The sequence below is a fragment of the Octopus sinensis genome, linkage group LG7 (assembly GCF_006345805.1).
Source record: "Octopus sinensis linkage group LG7, ASM634580v1, whole genome shotgun sequence".
Lineage (NCBI taxonomy): Eukaryota > Metazoa > Mollusca > Cephalopoda > Octopoda > Octopodidae > Octopus > Octopus sinensis.
In genome coordinates, this window is record NC_043003.1 from 52,487,427 (window position 1) to 52,510,474 (window position 23,048).

General features: G+C 40.1%; 1 protein-coding gene across 16 annotated transcripts in view; it reads right to left on the reverse strand.

The window, feature by feature from the left end:
- LOC115214409 (breast cancer type 2 susceptibility protein-like) overlaps positions 1-23,048 on the reverse strand; it is a 210,963-nt gene that overhangs the window by 25,635 nt on the left and 162,280 nt on the right. For all 16 annotated transcript variants that reach the window (XM_036504782.1, XM_036504776.1, XM_036504779.1 and 13 more), the window contains 3 exons: positions 21,949-22,048; positions 8,702-8,813; positions 985-1,088 (listed from right to left, as the gene is read on the reverse strand). In XM_036504782.1, coding sequence (XP_036360675.1) covers positions 985-1,088; positions 8,702-8,813; positions 21,949-22,048 — 316 coding nt within the window. The remainder of the gene's footprint in view (positions 1-984; positions 1,089-8,701; positions 8,814-21,948; positions 22,049-23,048) is intronic.

The window sequence follows — 23,048 nt, forward strand, 5'->3', positions numbered from 1 at the left end:
TTACTCGACCATCCCAGTTATATTTTGATCACCTTCCCTTGTGTGTATACCCAGTACTTTGCCACCATCTCTATCCTGATGTCTCCCACTCTCTCTCTCCTTCTCCTGCACTTCCCTCAGTTTGAATAACCATGTATCTCCTTTGTGGCAGCACACCTGTTTCTGTCCTCATTCTTGATCTCTCTCTCTCTTTCCAGCTGGGTAACCTTGTACCTCCTCTACAGCAAGACACCTGTTTCCGTCTTTCTGTTTCACTATAACCTTTCATCATCTGACACAAGACCACCTACCCCAATAGCCCTTTCCTTCTCAAAAGACTTTTGTCTTGCAGGTTACTTGGTGACCCTGTCAGTGCAGGTGCCACTTAAAAAGCATCCAATCCATACTGTAAAGTATTTAGTGTTCAGAAGGGCATCCAGCTGTAAAAACCTTGCCAAATCTGACCTCGTCTGTGCTTGTGCCATGTAAAATGCACTAAGTCCACTCTGCTGGGTGGTTGGTGTTAGGAAAGGCATCTAGCTATAAAATTCCAGCCAAAACAGTCACAGAAGTCTGGTACTGGCTTCTGCATGGCTGGCTCTTGTCAACCGTTTCACCCATGCCAGCATGGAAGGTGGGCATTAAACAATGATGATGATGATGTGCACATTCATTATTCAGATCAAAGTAGCACATTTTAAAACATTTTATTCTCTCAACAAAATCCGTTTTCTCACCAAGCAGGAAAATGAAATTAAGTAGTCTGACCAATCACTCTCATTTTATAAATAACTTGACTTATGTATTACCATAACTTTTTCTTTTTTTTTATCTTACTTATACAGAGACCACATTGTAAGATTTATACAGGTTAATACATTACTGTCAGTAGCTGGTTATTTCAAGAGTAAAACCACATCACACATTCCTTACCAAATTTGTTTCTATGAAATAAGTAGAAAAGAAAAGAAAAAAAAAAGCCACAAAAGGGCAAACAAAACTTACTTTGTTGTGAGAGACTTTGAAATATTTAATACTATTCCAGCCATATCAACCTCATAATAATTTCGTAGACAGGGGTCAGTTATTATGTTTGTGGTTGTAAATACCTGGTATAAATAATAGAAAATATAATCTTTAGTATGATTCTGAAATATTTGGATTTTATAGGTTCATTTCAGATCAAACACACAGAGAGTGATAGCTTCAATGCAGTAATAAACCCATCATCCATCAGCAGAATTATATATATAAAAAAGAAAGAAAATAAAATTAAAAAAAAAAAGTATTTAAAAAAAATTATATTACTTGTTTCAGTCACAGGACTGCAGTCATGCTGGGATACCAGCTTAAAGGATTTAGTTGAACAAACTGTGGCCAACCTGAGGCAGTGCCTTGAGGAATTTTAGTCTCTTTCTCTCTCTTTTTAATCATACAACCCTGCCTGCACCTCCACATATAAGAAATTAAAAGTCATATAACACAAGGGGCTTAGCTTGTGTATTTTTTTTTCTCCACTTCATCATAGAAATTCTAAATGTATGATGATTTTTGTCATCGGTAATGCAATAACAGCAGTTTGAAAGTAGGTTAGGTGCAAGTTGGAAGGCGGAGTTCTCTCTGTTGCTGTGAATGCTAGATGGCAAAAGACTATGATGAGTTGCAAGACAAGTTCATGCCAGGTCATCATGGAGAAAATGGGCATATGATGATGATGGTGGTGGTGGTGGTGGTGATCATAATAAGCATGTATAATATATATATATATATATACATACATATTATATATATATATATATACACACATATATACATATATATATATATGCTCTTTGACTTGTTTCAGTCATTTGACTGCGGCCATGCTGGAGCACCACCTTTAGTCGAGCAAATCGACCTCAGGACTTCTTCTTTGTAAGCCTAGTAATTATTCTATCGGTCTCTTTTGCCGAACTGCTAAGTTACGGGGATGTAAACACACCAGCATTGGTTGTCAAGCGATTGGGGGGGGGGAGACAAATACAGACACACAAACACATATACACACACATGCATACATATATACATACATACATATATATATATAATATATTATATAATTTTAATCCAAACGGGAACAAAAAACAACAATGGAACAATTACAGTATATTATTAATAGGCGCTCAGGAAAAGGAAGCAGGAGGTATGACGTTTCGAGCGGAGCTCTTTGTCGGAAACATAAAGAAGGAAGAGAGAGAAAGAAAGATCCCAGAGCGGGCAACAGGGAAAGAGAAAAAAGACGACTGGTGTTTACGAGTTGCACATGGTGAAAGGCGGATGTTTACGAAAACAGAGCAAAGTGGGTTTTTAAAGGCAAAAAAGTGGAGACAAGGTTGGTAACGCAACAGATGTGTGTGTATGTGTGAGTGTGTGCGTGTGCGTGTGTGTATGTGTGTGTGTGAGGCGAGATGAAAAAACAAAAAGATATATGTGTGTGTTAGTGTGTGCGTCTGTGTGTAGGCGTGTGAGGTAGGGCGAGATAGTGGTCAGCTTAGCAGAGACAAAGGTCAGTAGTAAGAAAAAGAAGGAAGGAGGAAGGGAGGGAGGGGAAGGGGTGGGGGCGTATGTAGCGTGCCAGCGTTTGTTGAGTAGTAGTGTGTGGTGTGTCCAGTGTCGTGGTGGTATAAATGGCGAGTAGATTGAATGTGTGTAAGAGTAATGTATATATTTAAGCAATGTGTGTATATGTGTGCGCCTGTGTGTAACGAAAAGGGGGGGGGGTTGGAAAAAGGACTCCAGCTGAGGGGAAGATGGAAGAGTGGTCCCGCGGAGGCGGGCGTGGGAAACCCAACGACACGCGACGGTCCCAGGAACGGGCGGGAGGTCTTGTCGGTTCCAAGAGCGAGGTGCCTGCGGAGCGTATGCGTACGCGACCCGCGCAAGCGCGTGCGTGCGCGAGCCTGCGAGTATGTGCGTAAGTATGTATGTGTGTGGATGTGTGAGTGTGTCTGTGTGTATGTCCGGGTGGCAGTGTGTCCGATGAATGTATGTGAGTATGTGTGTATGTATGTGTGTGCATAGATGTATGTCCGTGTGTGTGTGTGTGTGTGTATGTGTGTGAGTGTGTATGTATGTACGTGTGGGTGTGGGGAAGTGTGTGTATGTGCATGTGTGTGCGTGTACATACAGGTGTGTGAGTGAGTGTGTGTGTGTGTATGTATGTGTGAGTGTGTATGTATGTGTGTGTGTATGTATGTGTGAGTGTGTATGTATGTGTGTGTAGGATGCATGTATGTGTATGGGTGTATGTATGCGTGTGTGTATGTATGTATGTGTACGTGCGTGTGTGTGTGTGCATGTGTGTGGGTATATATTATGTGCGTATATGTGTGGTGTGTGTGCGTACATGTGTGTGTGTGTATGCATGTGTCTGTATGTAGGTGTGTGGCGTGTGTGTATAGTGTATGTATGTAAGTATGTATGGGTGTGTCCGTGTATGTGTGTGTATGTATGTGTGTGTATGTAGGTGTGTGGGCGTGTGTATATAGGTGTATGTGTGTGTGTATGTTTGTGTGAGTGTGTATGTGTGTATGTCTGTGTGTATGTATGTGCGTATAGGAGTATGTGGGTATGTGTGTGTGTATGTATATGGGTGTATGTATGTATGTGTGTGTGTGTGCATGTGTATAAGTATATGTGTGTGTGCGTATGTGTGTATATGTGTATGTGTGTGTGTGTTTATGTATGTGTGTATGTATGTGTGTAGGCGGTGTGTGTAGATGTATGTATGGGTGTGTGGTCCGTGTGTGTTTGTGTGTGTGTGTAGGTAGATGTGTTGTCTGAGTGAGGGTATGGCTGTGTAGGTGTGTGTGTGTATGAATGTAAGTGTGTGTGTATACAAGTGTAATGTATGTATGTAGGTGTGTGTGTGTGTGTATGTGTACGTGTGCGTGTGTATGTGTGTGTGTGTATGCGTGTGAGTGTGAGTGTATGGGTGTATGTCTGTGTGTGTATGTCTGAAGTAGGTATGTATGTGTATGTATGTACGTGTGTGTGTGTGTGTGCAGGTATGTGTGTGTATGTGTGTGTGTGAGTAGTGTGCGTGTATGTATGTGGGTAGGGATGCATGCGAGTGTGTGGGTATGTATGCATACATACGCACGCACATCCGAAGCAAGCCCCACACACCGAAGCGCGCCCACGCACACAACGCACAAGCAGTACAACGCAAGCCCAAGGGGCCGACCAAGCCCCCAGCGCGCGCCAAGGCGCGCGAGCGCAAAGGCCCTTGAACGCCCCGCTACGCGGGAACCGAGGATCCATCAGCCAAAAACCGGAAAGCAGAAAAGAGGGGGGGCTGCCTGGATGCAAAAAGGTGTATGTGTGTGTGCATTCAGTGTAAGGGTGTGCATGTGTAGGTATGTATGTATGTATGTGCCTACATGTATGTTTGCATGTGTGTTGTGTGAAGTATGTACGTCGTGGTGTGTGTGTGAGTGTGTGTGTATGTATGTGCGTATGTATGTGTGTGTGTATGTGTGTATGTATATGTGTGTGCGTATGTATGTATGTGTGTGTGTATGTGCATGTTGGTTTGTATGTTAGTGTGTGTTAGTATGTCTGTAAGTGTGTGTGATTAAATGTGTGAATGTATGTACGTAGATGGGTCTACGTATGTGTGTGTGTGAACAGGCGTGTGGGAGGTAGGTGGGTGGGTGGGTGTGGGAGGTAGGTGGGTGGGTTGTGTGTGAGTGGTGTGTCCACAAAAACAAAAAAAAACGGATCTCAAGAGGAGGGGGCTGTGTTAAGTCCGTGTGGGGTGGTAGTTTGTAGGGTGAAGATGTAGCGTTGCTCCAAGTGAGCCTGGAAAGTGGGCGACCATGGTGGGGGCGCAGACCAAACACTGAGATGTCATCTAGGGAATGGCCGGCCGAGCGGAAGTGGCGTGCGACGGGAGAAAGAAGTGTAGGCGAACGTCCCTCAAGTGTTCAGTGAAACGGTCGGACAACCGGCGTCCCGTCTGTCCTACATACAGCATCCCGCATAGGTTGCATTTAATGCAGTAAATAAGGCCAGACGAGGTGCACGTAAAAGAGTGCCTAATGCGTACAGTGTGCAGGTTGGAGCCGTGTGACGCGGTGGTGTTGGTGATGAAGGGGCAAGTGTTGCAACGGGATCTAGAGCAAGGGAATGATCCGTGTGGGGCTGAGGGGGAAGGAGAGAGGGTGCTGTGGACCAGGAGGTCACGCAGATTGCGGGCTCGTTTGAAAGAGGACAGGGGTAGGTTAGGGAAAATGGGGCGGGTGGTGGGATCAAGCTGGAGGCGACGGAAGGCACGTAGTATCTTGCGACGAAGGGGTAGGGTAGAGGGGTGGAAAATGAGGGGGAAGGGGGTGCGGTTGGGGGGTGGGCGGGAAGGAGACAGGGCGGTAGTGCGGTCGATGCGACGGGCGCGGGTGAGGGCATCAGAGAGAGTATGGGTGGGTAACCTCGGAGTCTGAACATGCGGGCCAGGTATTGAGATTGGGTCTCGAAATCCTGGTCGCGGCTGCACAAACGTCGGAGGCGGAGGAACTGGGAGTAGGGGATGGCTCGTTTGGTGTGGAAGGGGTGGGAGGAAGAGAAGTTGAGATAGAGGTGGGAATCCGTAGGTTAAAAAAGGCGGTGGTGGTGGAGAGAGCTGGAGGGGTGATCGATGCGGAGAGAGATGTCAAGGAAGTTGACAGAGGTGTTGGAGATGGTGGAGGTGAATTGAAGAGAGGGTGAAAGTTGGAAAGGAAAGAGATGAATTGGCAGAGAGATTCGCGGGAAAGGGAGGTGGCACCTACGCAGTCGTCGATATAGCGACCGTATAGTTCGGGGGTCGGCCCAGAGAACTGGGAGAACACATATATATAAATATAATATATAATATATATATTAATATATATATGTATGTATATGTATGTATATATATATATATATATATATATTATATTTATATAAATATAAATATATATAAATGTATATATATATATATATATATGTGAATTCACCAATAATATATATATATATATATATATATATATATATATATATATATATATATATTTATATAATTAAATATATATAAATGTATATATATATATATATATATATATATATATATTTATATAAATATAAATATATAAATGTATATATATATTATATATATATAATATATATATATATATAATATATATATATTTATATATATATTTATTATATTTATATAAATATATATATATTAACTTCTTCAGTTCTATGTTATTTGACTAAACACAATAAGGTGAATGTCAGTAGTAATTAGAACAAACTTTAGGTTGAGAACAAATTGGATGGCACAAAATCTTCCTCTGCACTTTATTCATAATCATTTTAATTACTATTGTAACTACAAGATACACAAAGTGATATAATTTTGTGCAGCTGCAGGGGTATTGAGTCAGTCATTTAATCATTTGTTGCTTCTTAGTTACGAGCCCAATCCTCTCTATTTCAACAACTTCTGTTGCTAATTACTCTAATAAAAATAAGACTGACAATTATACAGAAGTGTATATCAAAGTTGAAAGCCTTTTATAATTTAGTTTTATAAAATATTTATTTAACCCTTTAGTATTCAGATTATGCCCTGTCTCACTGTATCATTGCTATCTGCTAGTCCCAGATCTGTTCCTCTTTATCATTGCTATCTGGTAGCCCCTCCAACTCTATATATACCAAGGTTTTTGCCATTAACCATCCCACTGCACTATTTAATCACCTATATCTCTCATAACCATCCCATTTATATTCTGATTTCCGTCCTTTGTGAGTATGCCTGGTATTTTGCCACCATCTCTATCCAGCTGTCTCTTACTCTCTCACTCTCCTTCTCTTGCACTTCCTTCAGGTTGGGTAACCATGTATTGCCTTTGTGGCAGCACACCTGTTTCTGTCTTCATTCATGATCTCTCTCTCTCCGGCTGGGTTACCTTGTACCTCCTCTACAGCAAGACACCTGTTTCTGTCTCTCTGTCTCACTTATAACCATTCATCATCCGACACAAGATCACCTCCTCCAATGACCCCCTCCCCTTTTGAACGTTTTTTTTTCATCTTGCAAGTACTTGGTGACGCTGTCAGTGCGGGTGCCACTTAAAAGCACCCAGTCCACACTGTAAAGTGGTTGGTGTTCGGAAGGGCATCCAGCTTTAAAAACCTTGTCAAAACTGACCTCACCTGTGCTTGTGCCATGTAAAAAACACTAAATCCACTCTGCTGGGTGGTTGGTGTTAGGAAGGGCACCCTGCTGTAAAAATCCTGCCAAAAGGGTTATAGAAGTTTGGCACAGACTTCTGCCTGGCCAGCTCTTGTCAAACTATGTCAGCATAGAAAGGGGACGTTAAACAATGATGATGATGATACATACGTAAATATATTCTCTTTACTCTTTTACTTGCTTCAGTCATTTGACTGTGGCTATGCTGGAGCACCACCTTTAGTTGATCAAATCGACTGCAGGACTTATTCTTTATAAGCCTAGTACTTATTCTATCAGTCTTTTTTGCCAAACTGCTAAGTTACAGGAATGTAAACACACCAGCATCGGTTGTCAAGCGATGTTGGGGGAACAAACATGGACACACAAACATACATATATATATATATATGTATAGAAATTAAATATAAATTACAAAATGGGACAAGAACGCAAAAACACACAAAGAGACGACACAAAAAAACAGACGGGTCATTCGAAGCCTCTAATCTTCAGTCGGGAACCGGATCATCTTAGCAATTTCGGCTGATTAATCCTGATATCGCTCCGATACGGCCAGCCCTAAAGAAAAACTAAGCTACAGGCATTAGATTTCTTGGAAAGAGGATCGAATGTATACGAAACAAGGACAGGATGCCACACAAATATAAATACAAGAAACCAAAAAATAGAAATTAAAAACAAGAATAGTAATAACAGGACAAAACAGCGGGTGTCTTACGACTTCAGACAATTTTTAACTTATCTTGGCTGGCGTATTTGTAAAATGCCTTTGCGGCAAACGAAGACAACAGTGTTAACATGGCAGCGGTCAAGCCGGAAAGACCAGTTTGAAGGCAGTCATGTGAGAGGACGGAAGAGAGAGAAAGAAAAGCAGGGGGCAAGGAATCAAAGAGAGAGAGAAAGAAAGGGACGAAGGCACCAAGGGGGAGAGAGAGAGAAGGAAGGAATTAAAGAGGGGAGAAGAAACAGGATTGGCTTAGCAATAGAAATAATGGTGCAAAGTAAGAAAGACGGAGAAATGTGATAGAGTGGGGGAAGAATCAGAGGCAAGGAAAGAGAAAGACACAGACTATAGAGAAAGTGTGTGTAAAGACGTCGTACAAGGTGGAATGTGCATACATAGGAGATAGGGGTACGTTACGCCGCAATAATATATGTATAGAAATTAAATATAAATTACAAAATGGGACAAGAACGCAAAAACACACAAAGAGACGACGGGCTTCTTTCAGATTCTGTGTGCCAAATCCACTCACAAGGCTTTGGTCGACCTAAGGCTATAGTAGAAGACACTTGCCCAAGGTACCATGCAGTGGGACTGAACCCGGAACCATGTGGTTCGTAAGCAAGCTACTTATCACACAGCCACTCTATGCCTATACATACAATTAAAACATAAGTAACAAAAGTTTCTAACATACCTATATATCTATATAAAATTATCACTGTGAATCCTACCTTTCTTGGAGAATATATTTCTGAAAGTTTGCTTGCATCTATCTTCAGACAGTCAAAGTGAGATGATCGAGTCACAGACAAGTGGACAGATGTAGTTTTCAGGGATTGAAATCTGTAAATTGTCAGGGAAAGCAAGATCATTTATCAAAAGAAATTTGTATAGGAATGGAAAAGGAATATTTTGTTTATTGACACTCAAGAAATACAAGAACATTCTTGTATCTTATGTTTTACTGTTATTGTTCTTTATTACTTGATGTGAATTAACTCTGCTCAAGTAGTTCTTCAATGAATACTTGGAAGTACAATATATCATAAATACCAATGGCGGTGAGCTGGCAAAATCGTTAGCACGCCGGGCGTAATGCTAAGCGGTATTTTGTCTGCCGTTCTGTTCTGAATCCAAATTCCACTAAGGTCAACTTTGCCTTTCATCCTTAAGAGGGTTGATTAAGTAAGTACCAGTTATGCACCGGGGTTGATGTAATTGACTTAATTCCTTTGTCTGTCCTTGTTTGTTCTCTCTATGTTTAGCCCATTGTGGGCAACAAAGAAATAAATATATCATATATACAATGTTTTTATGTCTGCTGCCATGTTTTCATGTGATAGTTCATTATAGATTCAAGATCACCAAAAATACCTTTTTCCATCATGTATTCATTTATTTAGTTATTTTTCACTTGTCTCAGTCATTGGACTGTGCCCATGCTGGGGCACTGCTTTGAAGTGTTTTAGTTAAACAAACCAATCCCAGTATTTATTTTCTTTAAACGTGATACTTATTCTATTAATCTCTTATGCCAAACTACTAAATTACAGGGATGTAAGCAAACCAATACTGGTTTCACGTGATGGTGGGGGACAAAGATACAAACACACACACGATGGGCTTCTTTCAGTTTCCATTCATCGAATCCACTTAAGAGGCTTTCGTTGGTCTGGGGCTATAGTAGAAGACACTTGACTAAGGTGCCATGCAGTGGGACTGAACCTGGAATCATGTGGTTGGGAAGTAAGCTTCTTACCAAACAGCCATGTCTGCAACAACTATTTACAACAAAAAATGCGCTGAAAATGGAGTGGTTGAAAATGATACAGAACACCTAGAAAACTATAAATAATAATTGATAATGTTGATATAAAACTTGTGGATGAGATAGGAGAAACCTGTTTGAGTACTGGTCAACATAAAGTGAATACTATAAAATATGGTTGGAAATTGGTTGAAAATGATCCAAAACATCAAGAGAAACTATAAATAATGATTAATATGGTTGACATAAAACTTGTAGATGAGATAGGAGAGATCTGTCTAAGTAATTGTCAACATAAAGTGAATACCATAAAATTTGATGGTTGGAAAGTGGTTGAAAATGATCCAAAAACATATAGAAAAATTATAAATAATGATCAATAATGTTGATATAAAACTTGTGGATGAGATAGGAGAAGCCTGTTTGAGTAATGATCACCATAAAGTGAATACCATAAAATTTGATGGTTAGAAAGTGGTTGGATATGATCCAAAAACATCTAGGAAAATCATAAATAATGATCAATAATGTTGACATAAAACTTGTGGATGAGAAAGGAGAAATCTGTTTAAGCAATGGTCACCTTAAAGTAAATACCATAAAATTAAAGTGAATACCATAAAATCATTCCCTGCTTAAAGGATTTCCAAGGATGCAAGTAGGGGATAAAAATAATTCATTTTAAGAGTTGGAGAATGAAAAAGACTTGGTTTTTGCACCAGAGGCATCAATATGAGATGAGTGTGAGAGCCAAGAAGAGTTGTGAGTGTGAAAGTCATCAAGAATGATAACTTCATTGATGTACGAAGTGAGGTATATGTCATCGATACCGGAATAAATATGGTCTAAGATTTGTTAGTAGTAGCTGGAAGAATGTGGAGAGTAGTAGGAGAGGAACAGAAAGGGACTTTGAGGCCAAGTAGCTGGAAGTCTTTGATGCTGATATCCAGATAAGACGAGTAGTGAAAAATTGGAATTAACATATTCTTTCATTCATTTCAGTCATTTGACTGAGGCCATGCTGGAGCACAACCTTTAGTCGAACAAATCGACCCCAGGACTTATTCTTTGCAAGCCTAGTACTTATTCTATTGGTCTCTTTTGCCGAACTACTAAGTTACAGGGACACAAACACACCAGCATTGGTTGTCAAGCAATGTTGGGGGTACAAACACAGACACACAAACACATACATATATATATATGATGGGCTTCTTTCAGTTTCCATCTACCAAATCCATTCACAAGGCTTTGGTCAGCCTGAGGCTATAGTAGAAGATACTTGCCCACGGTGCCACACAGTGGGACTGAACCCGGAACTATGTGGTTAGTAAGCAAGCTACTTACCACACAGCCACTCCTGTGCCTATGTGTGAAGTTTGAAAATCGAGAATAGCTTGGATTATCAATTAAGAGCCAAAGATTTAAGATTAGGAAAAGAATAGGATGTGTTGTCTGTATGTTAGTAAGAGGTGAGATGTATCTAGTTTAGATTGGACTGGATTGGGGTATATGAATAGTAGAAAAGATGGAAAATGTAGCAGTTCTTATATTAATTTTTGACATCAAGTGAAGTGTAGGGCATCCCTATTCAGTGTGAAGCCAGAGTATTCCCGCCTGTTGTGGGCCTGGTCCAAATGCTTTTAAAAAGTGAAATATGTGTATATCATCATCAACATCATCATTTAATGTCTGTTTTCCATGCTGGTATGGGTTGGATCGTTTGACAGAAGTTGGCAAGTCAGAAGACTGTGCCAACTCTGCTGTCTAGTTTGGCATAGTTTCTATGGCTAGATGTCCTTCCGAATGCCAACCACTTTACAGAGTGTACTGGGTGCTTCTCATGTGGCACCAGAAGCAGAGGGGTCATCAAATAACTTACAAAACAAGACCCTTCAACAGAGTAGGGTGTAGTATTGAGGACTTTGAGTAGTATTGAGGACTTTGAGTAGTATTGAGTGGCTTTGAGCTAGATGAGAGGTTAAAGTATAAATAGGAGAGAAATAGGTGTCTTGCAGTTGAGGAGATATATGGCTACTTCTGTAGGAGAGAGAAGGAAGAATGAGGCTAGAGAAGGAGAAGTAGGGCAGAGAAAGCAGAAAGAGATGGTGAAGATGTGATGGAAGAGGGGTATACAAGTTTCAGAGAGGTACTTGTAAGTGTGGACAGGGTGAGTGGGCAAGTTCACAAGGTATGTAGATATGCATGTCTACATATATCATCATCCATTAACATTAATTTTCCATGCTGGCATGGCTTGGTTGGTTTGACAAGATTTGGCAAGCCACAGGGCTGTTTCATGCTCCAATGTCACCTTTTGTGTGTGTGTGTGTGTGCGTGCGTGCATGCAAATTTAATATACACAGTTTTTAGAAGAGAACTACTAACAGTTTCATGCTTTAGAAATACAATAAATTGGCAGATTTATAGAACATACGATGTACCTCAAAGCAATCTTTCAGGTTCAGTACATATTGTTAGATGTGCCGGTGGCACGTAAAAAGCATCATTCAAGCATGATTGTTACCAGCGTCACCTTACTGGCACTTGTGCTGGTGGCATGTGAAAAAACATTCGAGTGAAGTCATTGCCAGTGCTGCTGGACTGGCTTCTGTGCAGGAGGCATGTAAAAAGCACCATTTGAGCATGGCCGTTGCCAGTACTGCCTGACTGGCACTCGTGCTGGTGACACATAAAAGCACCCACTACACTCTCGGAGTGGTTGGCATTAGGAAGGGTATCCAGCTGTAGAAACTCTGCCAGATCAAGATTGGAGCCTGGTGCAGCAGTCTTCAGTTAAATCGTCCAACCCATGCTAGCATGGAAAGCGGATGTTAAACGATGATGATGATAATGATGATTTAAAAACAAGGGTGCTGGTCTATGAGAAAACACAAGAAAAAAACGAGGGAAAATGTGTAGAAGGTTGATGCAAAAAGTGAAATGAGAAGAAAAGGAAAGAAAAGTAAGAAAAGCAAGATTTTCGTCCTCTTCATTTGTAGAAATCATAATTAATGTAGCTGGTGTAGAATAATGTAACAGAGAGGAGGCCAACGTCTGTGAGACAGTTGCACAATCTGGAACAGGTGGTGTCTTCCAGTTCAACAAAAGAAGTGTGCAAGCATGTGGACAAGCATGCATAAGTGGACATTAAAATGATGATGATTATGAACAATGATATATACAGATATATATGTAGAAGTCCCTTCATCAGTTTCAATGACGAGTTCCACTTGGCTGATGAACTGAGCTACTAACAATTAAATTATACTATAAATGGCTGAGTACTCCACAAACAATGTAAACTTCAGGCAGAACTAGTATTAGACAGTGAGACAAGCCTGATCCTTTAAATTATTGATACAGTCCTTTCAATGGGCTAGTACATAGCTTCCATCCAGTTAATATCATTTACAAGACCATGGGTTACTATACTCATTGCAGTATAGCAAATCAAGGTCTTGTAAATGATATTAACTGGATAACGAGTATAGCGAAGAATTCTGGGTAGAAGTAGGGGATCACCAAGGATCAGTTCTCAGCCCCCTCTTGTTCATCATAGTTCTCCAGGTAATAATAGAGGAATTCAAGACAGGCTGCCCCTGGGAGCTCATCTATGTTGATGACCTTGCGCTAATAGCTGAGTCACTATCAGAACTAGAGAAGAAGTTTCAGGTGTGGAAGCAAGGTCTAGAATCAAAGGGCTTTGAGTTAATCTAGCAAAAACCAAAGTCTTAATAAGTAGGAAGGTGGACACATCACAAATACCTTCAGGTAGATGGACCTGCTTGATCTGTAGAAAAGATGTCGGTAGAAACTCCTTAAGATGTACCCAGTGAAAGCTATGGACACATCAAAGGAAGGTTAACTGGAAAGATAGTTTTTGTGTGGAAGATGCAGTGCAACAAACACCAAAAATGTACAGGAAACAGATTCCATCACATGCCAGCAGGGAAAAACTAGAAGTAGTTGATTTCTTCTGTTTTCTAGGTGACCAAGTCAGTAGCGAGGATGGATGTTCTGAGAGTGTAGCTGCTAGAATAAGAATAGGCTGGGCAAAGTTCAGAGAGCTCCTACCTCTGCTGGTAACAAAGGGCCTTTTGCTCAGAGTGAAAGGTAGACTGTATGGTGCCTATGTACGAACAGTCATGCTACATGGCAGTGAAACATGGGCTGTGACTGCTGAGGACATGCATAGGCTTCAAAGAAATGAAGCTAGTATGCTCCGCTGGATACAACAGAGTGTAAGCACCCTGAGAGAAAAGTTGGACATAAGAAGCATCAGATGTGGTGTGCAGGAGAGACAACTGCACTGGTGTGGTCATGTGTTGCATATGGATGAGGACAACTTTGTGAAAAAGTATCACACCCTAACATTGGAGGAAACCTGAGGAAGAGGTAGAATCAGGAAGACATGGAATGAGGTGGTGAAGCATGACCTTCAAATATTGGGCCTCACAGAGGCAATGACAAGCGACTGAGACCTCTGGAGATATGATGTGCTTGAGAAGACCCAGCAAGCCAAGTGAAATCGTAGTCGTGGTTGATACCAGTGTCGCATAACTGGCTCATTTAAAAGCACCCTTCAATTGTTGGCCAATAAGACATGCTTGTGAAGACCTGTCAAACTGAGTGAAATTGCAGTCATAGCCAATGTCAGTGCCACCTGACTGGCACACGTGCTGGTGGCACGTAAAAAGCACCATTCAAGCATGGCTGATACCAGTGCCACCTGACTGGCACTCGTGCTGAAGGCATGTAAAAAGCATCATTTGAGCATGGCCGATGCCAATGCCACCTGACTAGCTCCTGTGCTGGTGGCAGGTAAAAAGCACCTACCACACTCTTGGAGTGGTTGGTGTTAGGAAGGGCATCCAGCTGTAGAAACCATGCCAAATCAGATTGGAGCCTGGTGCAGCCTACTGACTTGTCAGTTCTCAGTGAAACCGTCCAACCCATGCTAGCATGGAAAGCAGATGTTAAACTAAGACGATGATGATGATGATAATGGGTTAACCTGAGACTTTGGTAAAAGACAGTTGAATAAAGCGCCATACAGTGGTCCTGAACTTAGGATTGCAAAGTGAATTTTCCATCTGTTCAACCAAGTGTACACACACATACATACACAAAATCTTATTAACACTGAATAATTGTATGATCACAGAATTACTATCAAACACTAACATATACATATATGTAAACAATAATCAAATGTACCCAAAAATGCTAGAAATATCAGGCACAAAATTTTTAGTAAATATAAAAAACAATAATTTATTCCACCATCCTTCTCTGATCAACACCAGAGTATTATATTACATAGAAAGAAACATGACTTCTTTTTTAAATGACGTAGAAGATATCAACTTGCAATGATAATAGTTTTAACAAGGATTTTTACAACTTTAGATGTAATTTACTTGTTTTTCTTGTTGTTTAGGGAAATAAAATCAGGGGAAAAAAAACAAAAGAAAACAAAATACAATCTGATATACAGGGGCTGGACAAAATAATGGAAACACTTTAAAATTTCGAACAAATTTATTTTAATATGGAGTAGGACCATCTTTGGCAGTAATTACAGCTTGAATTCTATGAGGTATGGTCTCATACAAAGCTCAAATTGTTTCCAAAAGAATTTTTTGTCCATTCTTCAGCTAAAACAGTCTCCAGTTCTTGTAGTGATGATGGTGGAGGGTATTGACTCCTTACTTGTTTTTCTGAAATGCACCATAAATGTTCAATAATATTGAAATCTGGGGACTGTGGAGGCCAGATAAGATGTTCAACTTCACTAGAATGTTCCTCGTACCATTCAGTAACAACTTTAGCTGTGTGAACTGGTGCATTATCATTTTGAAAGATTGTGTTTCCCTCTGGAAACAGTTCCTCAACCATAACATGAATTTGATCAGATAAAATGCTTAAATAGTCTTGACTATTAATTCTGCCATGAAGGGAAACTACTGGGCTGGCATATTTCCATGATATAGCCCACCAGATCATCACAGATCCTCCTCCATATTTAATAGTTGGAAGAAGGCAGTGTGGGTCAAATGCTTCTTTTGGCTGTCTCCACACGTATATTCGGCTGGTGGTTGGAAATAAGGTAAAGGATGACCCATCTGAGAAAACAACATTCTTCCACTGCTCTAGGGACCAATTCTGTAGGTTTTTACTCCACTCTAAACACTTTGCAACGTTTGTTTTTGAAAGTAGTGGTTTTCTGATTGCAGCCCTCCCATGAAATCTGGCATTGTGCAGCTCCCAGCAAACAGTTTTTGTGGAAACTGGGTTCTTGAGGTGGTTATTAAGCTCTGCAGTAATTTTGGGAGCTGTACTTTTGTGATCCTTTCTAACAATTTACGTAAGAGTCTGATGGTCTCTATCTGAAAGTTTTGGTTTTCTTCTGGAGTTTTGATTCGACAAGGAGGTTTTTCCCTCTTTTTCAAAGGCCGTCACTACTTTTGAGACAGTACTTCTTGATACATCAAACATTTCGGCTGTTTTTGTTACACTAGCGCCAGCCATATGAGCACCAACAATTTGACCTCTTTGAAAGTCTGATAGGTCTATCATTTTAATGAATTTTAATTACCTTTTTCTGATGATATCTGAAGAGAAACAGCAATTTTAGCAAAACATATTAAGCAACACTAATAATAAATAAAAAAAACATAAAAATAAACAAGCTTTTGACAGTTTTATAGATACTTCAAAATTATGATGCTATGAAACAAAGTGTTTCCATTATTTTGTTCAACCCCTGTATATGCAATTGAGATGGTATCAAATTAAATAGCCTTCTATATGACATACTTAATTATATACAAAGCAACATACTTAATACATATACACTATTGATGGGCCACTTACTACAGTATTTATTTTGAGATAACATCTCTTATGCACTAATGTGATAAAAACACAATGGGTATCAGAGACATGAAAATTCATCCCAGCAGTAACAGTGAGAATGTTAGATGTATTTTGGTCTCTTTGGGGTCTTTTGAATGGTGCATATTCACAGCTAGCCACATGTTCGTATGACAGTTCATTGCTTCCAATATAGAAAACAACAAGCAAAACATTCACTGATGTTTTGACTAGCTGTCCAATTGGATGACAGTTTGGTAGACACAACTGAAGCAGTATTAAACTGAAATAGCCATCTATGTATTACACTATCAATTATAAAATAAAAAAATTGAATGTTCAAATTGCAGCAATGCTTCAGTTATAAGTGGTGAAAGATTATATGACATAATGAAAATATAAGTTCATGTAACTAAGTTGTTTGTTTCTTACCATTTCAATTGTTGTGTAATGATACTTCTTTGTTTTATATCCTTGTATTGGATCATCATCATCATCATCGTTTAACGTCCGCTTTCCATGCTAGCATGGGTTGAACGGTTCAACTGGGGTCTGGGAAGCCCGAAGGCTGCAACAGGCCAGTCAGATCTGGCAGTGTTTCTACAGCTGGATGCCCTTCCTAACGCCAACCACTCCATGAGTGTAGTGGGTGCTTTTTATGTGCCACCAACACGGGTGCCAGACGAGGCTGGCGAATGGCCACAATCGGATGGTGCTTTTTACGTGCCACCGGCACGGAGGCCAGGATATATAATATAATGAGGCAGGAAGGAAAGAAAGTATATATACAATGCACTACTATTACTATTACATGGAGGGCGGTGAGCTGGCAGAATCGTTAGCACGCTGGGCGAAATGCTTACTGGTATTTCGTCTGCCGCTATGTTCTGAGTTCAAATTCCGCCGAGGTCGACTTTGCCTTTCATCCTTTCGGTGTTGATTAAATAAGTATCAGTTATGCACTGGGGTTGATATAATCGACTTAATCTGTTTGTCTGTCCTTATTTGTCCCTTCAGCGTTTAGCCCCTTGTGGGTAGTAAAAAAATAGGTATTTCGTCTGCTGTTATGTTCTGAGTTCAAATTCCGCTGAAGCCAGCTTTGCCTTTCATCTCCTTTCGGGGTCGATTAAATAAGTACCAGTTATGCACTGGGGTAGATGTAATCGACTTAAACCCTTTGTCTGTCCTTGTTTGTCCCCTCTATGTTTAGCCCTCTGTGGGCAATAAGGAAATATATTGCTATTACATGAGACTCAGCACTCTATATCACAATTCACAGTGCTCTGCTTGCTAACCCAAACTGCCAATTGCTCACAGTTCTTTGTTTTATAACAATGAGTCAGTCCACCTTTAGTTACTTGGAGGGTGGTTGGAATCATTCCACAACACTTTGTTGTTGCTTACTCTTTCTAGTTTTGCTTATTTTATCAATCTCCAATGATGCAACTGTGGAACTCTTACTAAATATAAACATAATTTAATGAAGAGAGATCTTATAAACAATTTACATTGGGAACTTGATAACAGAAATATATTCAAAGAGTCAAAATGCATGAAAACAAATAACAACCATTAAATTCTTTACGTAAGTGGAATCTTATGTATAGAGTGATTTTTTTTTAGAGAATGTTCTCATATAACTTATGTAGATAATGTTGCATCACAAGGACTAAGTTTCCTTTCAGAGCCAGAAAATATAGCCAAATCAATTTTTTCATCCTATATCATCATCATCATCGTTCAACGTCCGTTTTCCGTTCTAGCACGGGTTGGACGGTTCGACCGGGGCCTGGGAAGCCAGGAGGCTGCACCAGGCTCCAGCCTGATCTGGCAGTGTTTCTACAGCTGGATGCCCTTCCTAACGCCAACCACTCTGTGAGTGTAGTGGGTGCTTTTTACGTGCCACCGGCACAGAAGTCAGTCAAGGTGGTGCTGGCATCGGCCACGTTCGGATGGTGCTTTTTACGTGCCACCGGCACAGAAGCCAGTCAAGGTGGTGCTGGCATTGGCCACGTTTGAATGGTGCTTTTTATGTGCCACCGGCACAGAAGCCAGTCAAGGCAGCGCTGGCATCGGCCACGTTCGGATGGTACTTTTTACATGCCACCGGCACAGGTATCACAACTACTATTTTCATTTGATATTTATTTCGATAAAGCTCAAAAACTTTTTAACCCTCCTGCGTTCAAATTATTCAGTCAAATGTAATGCTTATTTATTCAAATTGTTTTGAATTAATTATGCATTATCTTGTAGCTTTGAAATTTTGACGATGTGATTGCTTATTTTTAGAATGAGATTATGGGGTAGGTGTAAGAAGCCAGATCTGACCAGTTTAGATGTAAAACAGGTAGAATATTTGAGCTGGATATCATCATCATCAACACTTACCATCCATTTTCCATGCTGGCGTGGGTTAGATGGTTTGACTGGAACTGGTAAGCCAGAGAGCTGTATGCCTTTCCTAATGCATGCCAACTACTTCAAGAGTTTAGCGGGTGCCTTTTACATGTCACCATCATGGGTGACTTTTACGCGTGACCATCATTGGTGCCTTTTATGTGTCACCAGCACAATCCACAACTACATATTCACTTGGCCTGACGAGTTTCCTCAAGCACAGCAAACCACCAAAGGTCTCGATCATTTGTCATCACCTCCACAAGACCCAACATCTGAAGATCATACTTCACTACCTAGTCCCATGTCTTTACTGCTTCCACAGGTTCCCTCCACAGTTAAGGACCAGCACTTCTTTACGCAGATGTTCTCGTCCATAAACATCACATGACTATACCACTGCAGTCTTCTATCTGGCACATCACATCTGATGCTCTTATGCCTCTTGTGCCCAATTTTTCTCTCAAGATGCTTACACTTTGTCATGGCTGGCTTAAATGCAAAAGCGTTAAATGTTTACAAATTAAGACAGTGGTATCAACACATCTCTACGCATTCTGGACCAAATTGTCATCATCATCGTTTAACATCTTCCTTCCATACTGGCATGGTTTTACAGGAGCTGGCCAGGCAGGCACCTGCACCAAACTTCTGTGTCTGTTTTGGCATGTTTTTTATGGCTGGATGCCCTTCCTAACACCAACCACTGTAGAAATGAATAAATAAAAGGCAGTCTATTTGACTGGTAATTATTCAAAAAGCAATTTGTCCTACCTCCCCTCGACACACTATCAAGTTGTGGCCACTCCCTGCTTTTTCTGCAGTCACTATAACGCCCCATACTATATGTTATAACCGCTAACATTATAACTGCTTTTGAGTCCTGTAGTAAACTTTCTAAGTTATTTTCTTTACAACTGTATATATTTTACTTGTTTCAGTTGTTAGACTGTGGCATCACCTTGAAGAATTCTTAGATAAATAAAATGATAAAATGACCCCAGTACTTATGTGTGTGTGTGTATATGTATATATATATATATATATATATATATATATATATATATATATACATATATGGCAAATGAAAGCTGGCTCCCATGCCGGTGGCATGTAAAAAGCACCCACTACACTCTCAGAGTGGTTGGCATTAGGAAGGGCATCCAGCTGTAGAAACATTGCCAGATCAGATTGGAGCCTGGTGTGGCCTCATGGCTTGCCAGTCCCTAGTCAAACCATTCAACCCATGCCAGCATGGAAAATGAATGCTAAACGATGATGATGATATATATATATCAAGTTTTAGTTGAACAAATTGACCCTACCAGGACTTTTTTCAAGCTTTGTACTTATTCTACCAGTCTCTTTTGCCAAACTGCTAAGTTACAGGGATGTAAATACACCAGCATGGGTTGTCAAGCAGTAGTGAGTGAACGACACAGATACAAAGACCCACACACATATCTCTCTCTCTCTCTCTCTCTCTCTATATATATATATATATATATATGGAGAACGGACGTTAAACGATGATGATGATGATGATATATATATATATATATATATACATACATTGGGTTTCTTTAAGATTCCGTCTACCAAATTCACTCACAAGGCTTTGGTTACCATGAGGCTATAGTAGAAGACATTTGCCCAGCGTGCCATGCAGTGGGACTGAAATTGGAACCATGTGATTGGGAAGCAAGTTTCTTGCTACACAACCATACCTGTGCCCGTTATACACAGCTTTTATGAAACCAACATTATATACAAATCTTACAATGAATTATTGTGGAATTTTTTTCTAAAGTGTAATCACCGAAGTACTTACAAGTGTCAAATGTCTCTCAGTTTCAAATATTTTTCAGACCACAAGAATTTTATTACCGTCAAGTGGCCTTTATGAAAACTGCTACTTTTCAGAAGTTTAATTAGATGTTTGCCAAGCATTTGTTGCAGTGATGCTGTCATTGCTACAGTAATAAAATGAAATACAATTTTATTTTCAAATTCAGATCAACTGACGCCGGTGTCACATAACTGGCACAGTGCTGGCGGCACGAAGAAAGCATCCATTACACTCTTGGAGTGGTTGGCATTAGGAAGGGCATCCAGCCATAGAAACCATGTGAAATCAGATTGGTGCAGCTCCCCAGCTTATCAGTTTCATTCAAACTGTCTAACCCATGTCAGCAAGGAAAGTAGACGTTAAATGATGATGATGATGATGATGATGATAATGATGATTTAACATAAATAAAATTCTTATGTATACTTATTTATACACAAAGAATTAGAACATATAAGGTTATGATTACACAATAAACATAATATTTAAAAAATTGCTTTCATTTTCCCTAATCTTGTTATTTACTCATCAAAAGGCAACAAGCTGGTAGAATTGTTAGCATGCTGAGCAAAATGCTTAGCGGCATTATGTCTGTTTTTACATTCATATTTAAGAAAAAGTGGAAGTGGATTGGTAGCACAATTAGAAAAGACACACCAAATGTAGCAAAAAGTGCTTTACAGTGGAAACTGGATGGATACAGAAGGAGAGGTAGGCCTAAGAATTCATGGCGGAGATCAACACAAAAGGAACTAGAGAAAGGGGGACATTCATGGCAGAGTACAGAAGCCAAAAATTATGCGACATGGAATTCAACTATAAGTGGCCTATGCTCTGCGTTGGAGGGTTAAAGGCTTAAAGAAAAAGAAAGAGTTCAAATTCCACTCAGGTCGACTTTGCCTTTCATCCTTTAGGAGTCAATAAAATAAGTACCAGTTGAGCACTAGTAATCGACTTAGCCTGTGCCCCGAAATTGCTGGCCTTGTGCCAAAATTTGAGGCCAACATTTACTCATAGAAGTATATTTAAAATGAAAATGAAAAAAAAAAAAAAAAAAAGAAGTGTTTTAAATCATCACTTACCGGGCCTGTGCAGGGATAAGGTTGTAGATACGATATCTTGAACCTTCTGACAAGATGTTTATGAGTTCTTCTGTTGGTTTCCATATAGTCAATAGTGTAGCTAAATAAGCAATTATGACAGGTAACAATGTTTGCTGATGTCATGTGTAATACAATACATTTAAATTAATAATAACGAGAACTACACCTTGCATATCAACCTCTACCTTACGCATGATCTTACCTGATGATCTATCTGCCATCGTTCCTTAGCCACTGTTATCTATCTCAACTTACACCTTTCCACAGATATTTTCCCCACCACTGTACCTCCACGCTTGAAAATCATTCAATACATCCGCCCCTGCACCCCACTCTGTAACCTTATGTTATTCTCCCTTCACATTTTTATGAAACTATCCACTTTTCCCTTTCCTCCCCCAACAATCTGATCCCCTGACTGTTTCCTCTCTTATGCTTACCTTTTTTGAAAGTTTGCTCTGGCACACCATTACAACCATCTTCCTTCTTTATCGTTGTCTTCTCTATTATTACTACCTATCCTTGAATAGTCACGTGTCTCCTCTATAGTAAGAAACCTGTTCTTGTCCCTCTATCATACTTTAGCCTTTCAGTACCTAGCATAAAGCCACCTCCCACTTTCTAAAACCATCACAGTATACACTGAAAGGTGGATGACATTAGGAAAGGCATCCAGCTGTAGAAAACATGCAAAAACTTACAATGAAGCTTGGTGCTGGCCATTGGGTTGCCAGACCCAATGTTAACCATTCAACTCATTCCAGCATGGAAAATGGATGTTAAATGATGATGATGATGATGATGACAATGATAATGACAGTGATGATGATGATGAAATGAAGAAAATTTTGACCCTAAGCCTAATAGTTATAGAATATGGAACCAAGATTTTATAATGGTTGTGGGGCTCACAAGTTCACTTCCCAACCATGTGGTTTCAAGTTCAGTCCAATTGCGCAGCACCTAGGACCAGCATCTACTAGACCTAGGCCAAAGAAAACCTTGTGAGTGGATTTGATAGATGAAAACTGAAAGGAGACCCTCATAATCATCATCAATTAATGCCTGTTTTCATGCTG